This window comes from Periplaneta americana, chromosome 3, assembly GCF_040183065.1.
Source record: "Periplaneta americana isolate PAMFEO1 chromosome 3, P.americana_PAMFEO1_priV1, whole genome shotgun sequence".
Classification (NCBI taxonomy): domain Eukaryota; kingdom Metazoa; phylum Arthropoda; class Insecta; order Blattodea; family Blattidae; genus Periplaneta; species Periplaneta americana.
In genome coordinates, this window is record NC_091119.1 from 111,443,495 (window position 1) to 111,454,682 (window position 11,188).

Genomic DNA, 11,188 nt, shown 5'->3' on the forward strand with positions numbered 1-11,188 from the left:
AACAGTGTCGCTCAAATTAAGCGTTTATTCCGTAGACAAAGTGTTTCCAGGTAGGTGGAATGGTCGCACAGGCCCAGTCCATTGGTCTCCACGATCACCTGATTTGACTCCTCTGGACTTCTTTTTCTGGGAATTCATCAAGGATCGTGTCTATGCGACTAAGCCACGCACCATTCCTGAATTAGTGGAACGAATTGAAAACATGATACAAATGTTATGCTCACTAGAGTCCATGAAGAGTTGATACATCGCTTACATTTGTGCATTCAGCAGAATGGAAGACATTTTGAAAACTGTACACCATAATTTTTCAACAATTGAAACTGTTTTTTACATTTATGTGTTTTAATAAAGGTTAAAACACTAACCATTCTTTCGTTTAATAGCTCTGGCGGTGAGGGGAGGGGGTGTTTGTTTCCAAATCGACTGTACGGCACCGGGAAGGGTTCTTTTTCGTGAGGATGAACATAATTTCAAAAAATTATCCAAAATAATTAATTTTTCGATAGACTCGTTACTTATGAAAGACTCTGTATATTTATGTGCCATTATGGAAATATACTGTTAAAGTAATGGCATTTAATTTGTAATAAATTGCCAAAGAGCTTTCCATAATTAGAAGAACTAGTAACTTTTATAGTATTTAGAAATAATATTGTTGTTAAAATATTTCGTAAAAGTCGTGTTGTAAATATTACGTAAATCCATATATGAAAAAATTATTACAATATTATTATCGTTGAATTTTGCAACTATTTACTAGATAAATTCTTTTCTAATGTCGTGTTTGTACTGATTGAAGCCTTGTCGTGATGGGTGCTGTGCTTTAATACATGTTCAATTGGTATTAATTCAGGAATGCTTGAGCGTAGTCTTTTTTATGGCTTTCTCACAACATGATCACATCTATTTGGTTAGTACGTGAAGCACACTGTCGTGAAATTACTTCAGATCAAGAGCAATGATCACTGAAACTAGCAATCTGCGCTGACCTTTTTAAATGTGGAAAAAACAGTCTCATTAAATGTAATTTCTAGGAACCATGATCGATAACAGGTCTGACAATCATTGCCGTAAACAACAAATCGAAGCTCAAGCTCATTACATTGTTATACTTATAAGATTTAATTTTTCTTGAAGAAAAGGTAGGTAAAAAATATCAGTAAGAAGCTATAGAAAACGTAAGTGCTATGAAGAAGTATGTACAGTAGTGGCAAAAAAATCAGGCCGACCCTTGTAGCTGATTTCAGAGCCTTGTTCACTCCAGAGCACGATAGACTGGTAACTAAGACTTTCGTGGTTCGAATCCTGCTTGGGAAGGAAACTTTTTTTTCTTCCTTATTCAAATTTATTCCCAATTCTTTTTGATTGCTGGTAAAATTCATGTTCTGGGAATAATAAGCTAATTAAGTAGTAAAATATCAAACCACGAAAGTCTTACTTATCAGTCTATCGTGCTCTGGAGTGAACAAGGCTCTGAAATCAGCTACAAGGGTCGGTCCGGTTTTTTTTGCCACTATCGTACATAGCTATATTATTAAATACATTCTTTTCTTAGTCTATTGTAAGAACATAGCTCGATGATATCTTGCTTATCTGCGTTTCAGACGAGCTTCTGGGTCTGGAGTTAAACAAGACTCCGACAGGGGAGGAGCCCAACGCGTTGTTGATGCCGGGCCTTGACTTGAACCTGGATTTCGAAGCATTCCTTGCGACCGTGACAGTCCCACCACCCACGCAGCAAGCGCCCCCATCTGTGGAGCTAACACCCGAGGAAATCTCCTCGTTCATCATTCCACCCCCTCCTGCCAGTGGGACTGACGCCTTGAATGTACGGGTAACACTGTGCCAGGACCTCCTATGCGATGTGACTTCTTGTTTCAAACCTTCATAATTCCTCTCTTGAATATACAGGTAGCAACAATGTCTCATTGCAAATAAATTCAGATAATGTTACACATATTGCACATATCAATTCATTGGCGCCACAGTCTGTGGTGGTGGACCTTGTCTTTCCTCATAATTTTTCACCATTCGTCTCTACTTTGGAGGCTTTAGTACTCCAGTTTCAATATTCAGTATTCTCCATATCATTCTCTGTTTTTACGTCCTCTCTGTCTCCCCAGGTTCCTTAATAAAACCTCATGTGTTTTACATCATATTTTCTGACCACATGACCCATCTTAATCATAATGATTTCATTGATGTTGTTGATTACAGTCTCCTCCTAATTTACATATAATTCCCTGTTAAGCCTCCTCTTTTGTTCTCAGAAATGGGTTATGCATTTCTGTGTAAGATTTTCCTTTCATTCATGTCTGTCATGTGTACACTCACTAACATTAACACGTCAGGGAAGTATTTGCCATCATTTAAAACAGGTATCCTGCACTATAAGTGGTAGGAGTGAGCGGTAGTGTTGGCATAATGTATGAAGGGTGAAGAGCTGTGCATTTAAGACTCAATGAGTAGGATGTTAGATGCTGTATTAGATTCTGACGACTGATGACTGCATACTAGAATGAATGTTAAGCAGTATTTTATTTGTTTGTTTGTTCCCAGCGCATATCCTTTTTTATGTATATAAACAGTTTACTACACATAGGGATTTAACAGTGAAATCAATTATCTGTAAATACTGTCTTCCCTGCATGCTTCACAGGACGATAGATTTTAAAAGTGATAAAATCTTTAGCGTACCTATCCTCGGAATGACAGTAAATCTGGGAGGCTCGTGTCGTAGATTTACGACATGTAAAACGATTCTGTCCCTTATAGAGGACTCCAGACAAAATTTTTGGCCATTTCTCCCCGACATTGAATTTCGATGACGAATAAGTTCATCAGTCTAAAGTGTCTGTAAATAAATTACTAATATATCGAGGGCTCAGTTATTACCATCATTTGAACACTTGAATTGAGAACTATGCTATGTGAAAGTGTTACAACTCTAAAAATTTCCTAATGGAACATAAATGCACATATAACAGTTTTAAAGTTATGATATTTAGTCTTTTTTTTTTCAATTGGAAAGTGTTATATTTTGCGTTGTAACAGTTTTCCATTCTCAACTGCAAACATTGTTGCTACAAGCAATGTTCCATTTTGACTTGTAACACTTTCGCATTGAAAATATCCATGCTTCGAGTTTAGATTTGGCATATCTGATAATAAGTTCATACAATAATGATAGCATAATGTTGGCTGCATTATTTAAAAACAATATTATTATTAATTTTGTCTTCACCATCAACGTAGTATTGAAATATTAATCATCGTGAATGTTATACATCAGTATTCAATTCACTTAATATTTAATTTTATATCTCTAAGAAAGATTAATATTGTATATATACTGGATGTAAGAATAATACAGAAACAGAGAAATTAAACCTGCAAGAAAGTTATAATAGACATACAGTATAAAAGAAGAAGCAACATCAAGAATTACAAAGACTAAATATATTGAATCAGAAAACAGGTTCCAAGCAAAGTTGTGTGCTACTTTGATCTTCAGGCAGTTCTTCCTTCACTTTGTGGTGAGTGTTCCTCTTAATATTGTAAAAGAAAACTGTCCTGTTACAATGTCACAATATATGACATCGCAAACAGCCAGGGCCATTGTTATTTTTGGCACGAGGGCTTGGCCAAAAGAGGTTCAAATGAGATTGACACATGCCTCTATAATTTCTTATGTCTTTGCCCAACACAGTAACAAACTAGGTAATTATGTTTTCAGACAATTGTGTTGGGCAAAACAAGAACAAATTCAATGCCTCATTACTTCTGTACTGCGTAACTAACCTGTGTTTATGTCATAACACAGAAATTTTTAGTCACAAGTCATACCTAGAATGAGAATGACTCTATGCATTCTACTGTTGAACGGGTGGAAAAAAGAGTTATTAAAGAAGGACCTATATTACTGCCAACGGAATGGGTACCAGTACTGAAATTGCCCAAGAATAAAAGGCAATATATACAAAGTCAATTAACTAGATACACCAGGTATCTTAGATTTGAAAGTCTTAACACAACAAATGGGAAATAATTTTTCCAGAAACAAAAATGGTGATAATATAAACTAGTCTACTATGAAGGTCGTGGAGGTCAGAAAACAGGATCCTTTCGCCATCTTCAATAAGCACTTCTATGAACAAGATGATTTCGAAAAAATAAGTAGTCGACAGAGAAGGAAGCGCAAGTCTTCTCTAGCAATACGAAAGCCAGTATTTTCTTCGCCTCCAGGGATAGATGTGGGGGGAAAATTTGCTTGATCTGTGTAAAAGTTTGAAAGTTTGCATTGGTGTTGAAGAAAATAATGCTACATTTCAATAACAACCAAACATGTTTTTTCTCACTACATATTGATGTTTAGTTGACTGTCCGAAGACAGGTTTGAACCTCATAGGCCTAAGTTACACCAATAAGGCATCACTCAAGAGGCAACTAAGCTACATGATGCAATTTATTTCTTATTATTATTGTAGTCATCCTGGTTGGTGTAATTTATTTCTTTTCGGAATATGTATTATATGTCTTTCTCGTGTTAAAATTTAACACGAGAAAGGCATATGATATATATTCCGAAGTGATATAGTGTTAAAAGTTGTGTAATAAAGATGTACAGTATTATTTCTTTTACTGTTGTAGTCATCCCGATATCAACCAATATTTTGTGTTTCTTTATCTACATTTGACATACTTTTCCATTGTATTATCTAAATGTATTATACGGTGATGTAAGGAAAAATCTGTTGCAAGTAATAATATATTATGGAATACAGTTATATCTGAGAAATTTTGTCACAATATTTTAATGCGAAACTGTTACAACTCAAAAAAATGTCACATACAAGTTACATAAAGCAAATACCGACAAAATTAATATTTTAATAAACTTCTATAACAATAATGATTATATATACCAATTTTCATTGTTGTACCATGATTCTCTGATTTACCATCTACAATGGAAAACTTTAAATGGCTCTACTGAAAAATCTCTATTTTTGAGTTGTAACAGTCTCGTTCTGAGCCATCGATATGTACTATCTCTGTCCTTTTCACAAGACGCAAAAAACAAGCTTTATTCACATATATCTGTTATTCAGCGCTCTCCTTCCAGATTCTACCTTTCCTACCAAGAAAAAGAATCGACGTTGCCACCAAAAGATAAAGTGTTGTTGTTGTTTTCTAATGCCAGGCGTTTGACAATAAAGTCATTTGACCTCTTGCACTCCAATATTTTTCAAAGATATTATCATGACCAGCCACTGAAGCACAGATTTTGAGGTGTTCCGAATCCATTTCTTGGTTTGAGTTGCACAATGGACAGTTAGGGGACTGATATATTCCAATTCTATGCAGGTGTTTGGCCAAATAATCATGGCCTGTTGCCAATCTAAATGCAGCTACAGACGATTTTCGTGGTAAATCGGGAATTAACTGTGGATTTTGATGCAGAGAGTTCCATTTTTTCCCTTGGGATTGAGTTATCAAATTTTGTTTGTTGAAGTCTAAGTATGTAGATTTAATAAATCTCTTCACAGAGTAATACGTAGATTTAGTAACAGGTCTGTAAGTAGCAGTGCTGCCCTTCTTTGCTAAAGCATCCGCATTCTCGTTTCCCAGGATTGCACAATGGGATGGTATCCATTGGAATACAATTCTTTTATTGAGTTTAGAGACGATTGATAGAATAGCTGCTTTGGAGTCTGACAATTTAACTGCATTCCTAAATTTATTGATGTGGCATAGAAGATTCCTGAGACATTCACTTATTGCAATGATTTCACCATCAAAACTTGTTGTTCCATATCCAAGAGATCTATAAAGTGAGAAGAGACAGCACGTAACACCTGGACCGGCACCTTGTTCTCTGGAGATCAAGGATCCGTCGGTGTATAAATGAAGCCAGTTTTGTGGAGGGTACCTAATATTAATTGTCTCTAAAGACAATTTTTTCAGTATTTCAGTGTTTACTTCTGATTTCAGTATTTCTTCTGTTTAAAATTTAGATTATATTCTATATTTAATAGAGTTGAAGGATTTGGTTTAATTTGTAAGTTTTCTTTTAAATTCGGGATATTGATTTTCTGTTTTAATTCTTAAACAATGGATATGAAACTTTTTTGAGTTTTCAATCTACAGAGAGGACTGTATGAATGCCAATTGTTTCCTGGTAATCTGATAAGTTTTTCATATTGAATCAGTGCTTGTCTCTATGTCTGTAAGATCCGGAAGTCCACAAAATTATATCATCTGCAAGTAATGCTGTTTTCACGTTTGATTCCTCTAATAGGGAGGTTAAGTCATTTATATAAATATTGAATAAAGTTGTGCTGAGGACAGTGCCTTGAGGTAGACCTGGATATGTTTGTCTGTAACTAGAAAGTGAGTTATTGAATTTAATGGCAATGAATCTTTGACTAAGGAATTCTGATATCCATCTGAACATATTGCTGGAGATACCTAATTTTGTGGAGTTTTAGTAATAATTTATTTCTCCAAACAGAGTCACATGCTAACTGAAAGTCAATAAATATTGCCAAGGTATCTTCTTTCTTGTTAAAACTGTCTTTTATTTCTTGGCCGAGGCGTATGACTTGTTCATTGGTAGAGTGTAGTTGTCGAAAACCGGCTTGTCTTGGTGATAAAAGATTTTGGGATTCTAAACACCAAGTTAATCTGTTGGAGATCTCCATGGTTTTTGCTATCATGTTTCATAGTGCTATTGGTCGATAACTATTAACATCATGAGCAAGTTTCCCTTTTTTGTGAATTGGTACAATGATTGCTTTTTTCCAAGCTGCAGGAATTGAGGTGTTCCATGATAAATTGAAAATGGATAAGAGTACAGACTTGGCTTTTTCTCCCAGATTTTTTAAAAATTCGGAATGAATGTTGTCAGGGCCAGGAGATTTCTTGGTTTTTAAATTTTGTATAGCTATAGTTAATTCTTTGGAAGTAAAATTTTGATGAAATATTTCAGGTTTTGTACTAGTAATATTGTTTTTATTATTTTTATGTAATTCTCTTTTGATAAATTTGTCAGTTCTTTTGATATTGGGATGTAATCTGTGAGAGTTTGAGTAGTGTTTATTAAATGTGTTTGCTTTATCTCTACTATCTGTTAGTGTTTTGTTATTATGAAAAATAGGTTGGCTAGTATTTTCCTGTGTTTTGGAAATATTCTTCAGAAATTTATATGTTTTAGCGCTATCGGTTCTGTAATTAATATTTTCAAGAAATTTATTGAAACTGTTCTTTTTTGCTGTTATGATTGCTTTTTTAAGAATGGCAATCTTCTTCCTCCAATCTTGAGTATCTTCTGGTGTTTTGCTATGTTTGCTTTGGTTCTTGCTTTATCTCTATCTTGTTTCAATAAATTCAGGTTTTCTGTCCAGAAAAGGATAAAGTGTACATACAACTGTTTATCATGGTAGTGTTCTAAACACGCTAGCAGAGTGAAACTTCTTATCTATCCAAACTTATAAGATCCAATACAAGCACTTACACTCAGTACGTAGTCTATATTTTAATGCTGATCATCATTCCTTCACACTATTCTGGTTTGATATCTGTACTTTCCATATTACAGTTTTATTCTATTTCTGAGATTGGAGTGCTTGTAAGGTGGAGATAGAATGACAGTTAGGCGACAACTAGCAGAATTCAACTGCCAGTAAATTTTTGCTGGAGCCCTCTCCTTTAGGTCAAGAGTTGATTTACGTGCCGTAAATTTACGTTTGTATAACAAACGATATTTCTTTCCCTTCTGAATGAAGCTGTGCTGCGGATTGTATTTCCCTTGTAAATCCATTGCTCTAGGCTGGATTTGAAGCCGAAAACCTTTGATCTAATGACAGTCATGATAACTGCTGGGCCAGTAAGAACACATTATTATTGCTATTTAGTTTATTATATTCGTTATAATCTTACGTTTAAAAGTCGACTTATGATAAAATCAGACCTCGAATATTTCACTTTCATTGTTGGAGCAAGAACTGATCATGGACTGTTTGACCCAAATAATTTAGCTAGAGGATAATATTAGGCTTCATACGCTGGAGGTAAGGGATCCTATTCTGGCACTGTCTAATGTGACCGAGTAGTTTGTATTTTTTCTTGATCCTTCCAAGTATCTGCTTCGAAGGTACTTCAAAATACACCACATTAGAATTCCTCTAAATTCATTTATTTTAACTAATTTATTATTCTTAATAATTTCACCAAAACTTAAGAGTCTTTGGAGTTAAAGCAGCCATATACGGTATACAATACCAGCTGGCGAGATGAGTCAGATGGTAGAGCTACCAATTATGGATGGACATTCATTCTAAATATTCTTTGGAGTTAAAGACGCCTTATATAAATGACTTATAATACCAGATGGCAAGATGAGTCTGATATTAGACGGACACTGATTGTAAATAGTGTTTGGAGTTAAAGACGCCTTATATAAATGACTTATCATACCAGATGGCAAGATGAGTCAGATTGATTATAGACGGACACTGATTCTAAATAGTGTTTGGAGTTAAAGACGCCTTATATAAATGACTTATAATACCAGATGGCAAGGCGAGTCAGATTGATTATAGACGGACACTGATTCTAAATAGTGTTTGGAGTTAAAGACGCCTTATATAAATGACTTATAATATCAGATGACAAGATGAGTCAGATTGATTATTATTAGATGGACACTGATTCTAAATAGTGTTTGGAGTTGAAGCTGCCAGCTTATATAAATGATTTATAATATCGGATGACAAGATAAATCAGACGGTAGAGCACTGATTATGGAGGGAAACAGATTTAATCCCTAGCAAGACGTGACAATTTTCACGAAGCTATGACGTAATTTGTTTATTTCCAGTGTAGAAATTACAAGAGCACAGAAGTTCTATCTACCATTGCCTCTATGTAAATCATAAGTAGTCTTGCGAACCTCAGTTTGGAATAGAGTATGATGTAATGCAGTTTTCTAATTCCATATTAATTTTGTCTCTTCGTTGGCATCTGGTTACATATGGACGTTTTCTTTTCCAGGGTGAGCTCGACAACACGCCTGTAAATGAACGAGGCATGGGTAGTCCCAGCAAAGCTCCAGGTAGTGTCCGTGGCTCATCGAGAGTCATAGAGTACCCGACTGTGAACAGGAAAGGTGGAACTTTCTCGTGTTGTGGGAAGTACCGAGAGAGCCCCGAGAAGAGCACAGCAGAGGGAATTCAACCACCACCCCGCGCAGGTATAGAGAGCTTGAAACCGCCAGCGCGACCACCAAAATCTGCTGAACATCTCCATGCTTCGACCATACATCAGCGGAGCAACTCTCTGACTGGGGTGCAGCAGGACTGCCAACCCCCGTCGCTGCCACCTCGAAGTGACTCTATCCACGCCCACACATGGTTGCCACACAAGAAGCCTCCATTGCCTCCAGTACCATCACAGGTGAACAGGCTGCAATTATCATCTCTATGTAGTGTTAATGTTCTTGTATTAGGTTTATTATCATTATCATCGTCGTCGTCGTCATCATCATCATCATCATCAGTATTATTATTATTATTATTATTATTATTATTATTATTATTATTATTATTATTATTGCTGTTGTTATTGATATTGCTATTATTGTTGTTATCATCAACATTTCTTTTTTGAGGTTTCTTCATGTAGCATTCAAAACTCGTGAAGCTAAATGAGTTTTTAGACTTTCACGGTGACTGTGTTCAGAAACAGGCTTTTGGGTAATCCACCATGTCCTGGAATTTGGCATTTCCAACACTTGCGAACTACATACAGGTTCCATCATCAGGGCAGATAAGTAAGACCAGAGATGTCATCTATTCTGTTGAGCTCATTACGCCAAGCAAATCCGGATCAGGATCACCAAGGTTATGTCCTCCTGCCACAGTTAAGACAATCGTCATTATTATTATCATTATCATTATCATTGATCTAATCTAGGCTTTGTATATCCCTGTCGACGTCACATTAGATGAACACATGGTAGGATTTCCATGACATGGGTTCAATACAGTCCCAAGTCTCCACTTAAGACAATAAAATACAGGAGATCACACTGACAACAAATATCTGTTATCGTGGTATTCGAATCCACAATGTGGTTTCCACGCAGTTTTATGGCTGCACACTTAATTCCTGCATATGATCTATCCAGAAGTTAACCAGCCATTTTATATTTAAAAAAATAGCTTATAAGATAGTGGGGCATTAGTCTTCTTCAAAGTACTCCGTTTGAAACCTGACTCAATTATCCCAGTGCTCTTCCACTTTTCAAAACAGTCTACAAATTTCACTTTCGGGATTGCCTTCAGCTGCCCCGTCGCATTCTTCTTAATCTCAGCCACAGTCTGCAGTCTCATCCCTTTCAACGACGATTTTAGCTTGGGAAAATTCAAAAGTAACAGAGAGCCAAATCTGGGCTGTATGAGAGCCAACAGACCTGAGTGATGTGATATTTTGTCCAAAGAAAGAGATGGCACGAGATGTGATAGAACCCATAGTATAGTAATTAATCCAAAGCAAAATTTCCAACCGGAAGAGCCAGATGTTTAATTTAGGAATCTCCTAAAAAGGGACTACTTTCACCACAAGTAATAAACTTTCTGTCCGTCTACGTAACCCTGGATGGATGGCCTACTGCCAAATACTGGCAGATGGACCAGTTGAGCTTGAGTTATATTCTTTTCCCTTCTATTTTTCAATTGAACTTATACCAAGCTTCGGTGATGTTAAACATAAATGTTGTACCTTCAAAATCACTAGATCTAGCTTCAGGGGTAGCAAACATTTGTAGATTATCATTTCGAAGAGGTTTTTTAAATGTAAGGTATGCGACCATAGATGTTTCTCTTTCGAATTAAATTATGCTAAGATCTTTTACTCACTTTTATACATCCATTATTTCATCTGGAATTGAGCCTCTGGATCTGTCGGCAAGTAATATTCCCACTTCACCACAAGGATCTCCTATTTCTTGGTGTTAAAGTGATAATAGTTCCACGGAACAGAGTTCATTAGCCTATTGTTCTTTTAAGTGATGAATTTCACTGTCTCACAAAAAACGTGATCTAAGAGTTTCAAAACAGTTCAGCCTTCAGGAATGAGACTCTAGATCAAGAGACTCTTCTCATGAATTTAGGCCGCAAAAATG

At 35.9% G+C, this 11,188-nt stretch overlaps 1 protein-coding gene across 3 annotated transcripts in view; it reads left to right on the forward strand.

The window, feature by feature from the left end:
• The window catches only part of LOC138696384 (uncharacterized), a 485,809-nt gene that overhangs the window by 452,371 nt on the left and 22,250 nt on the right, over positions 1-11,188 (forward strand). For all 3 annotated transcript variants that reach the window (XM_069821275.1, XM_069821276.1, XM_069821277.1), the window contains 2 exons: positions 1,608-1,831; positions 9,058-9,459. In XM_069821275.1, the coding sequence (XP_069677376.1) occupies positions 1,608-1,831; positions 9,058-9,459 (626 nt within the window). The remainder of the gene's footprint in view (positions 1-1,607; positions 1,832-9,057; positions 9,460-11,188) is intronic.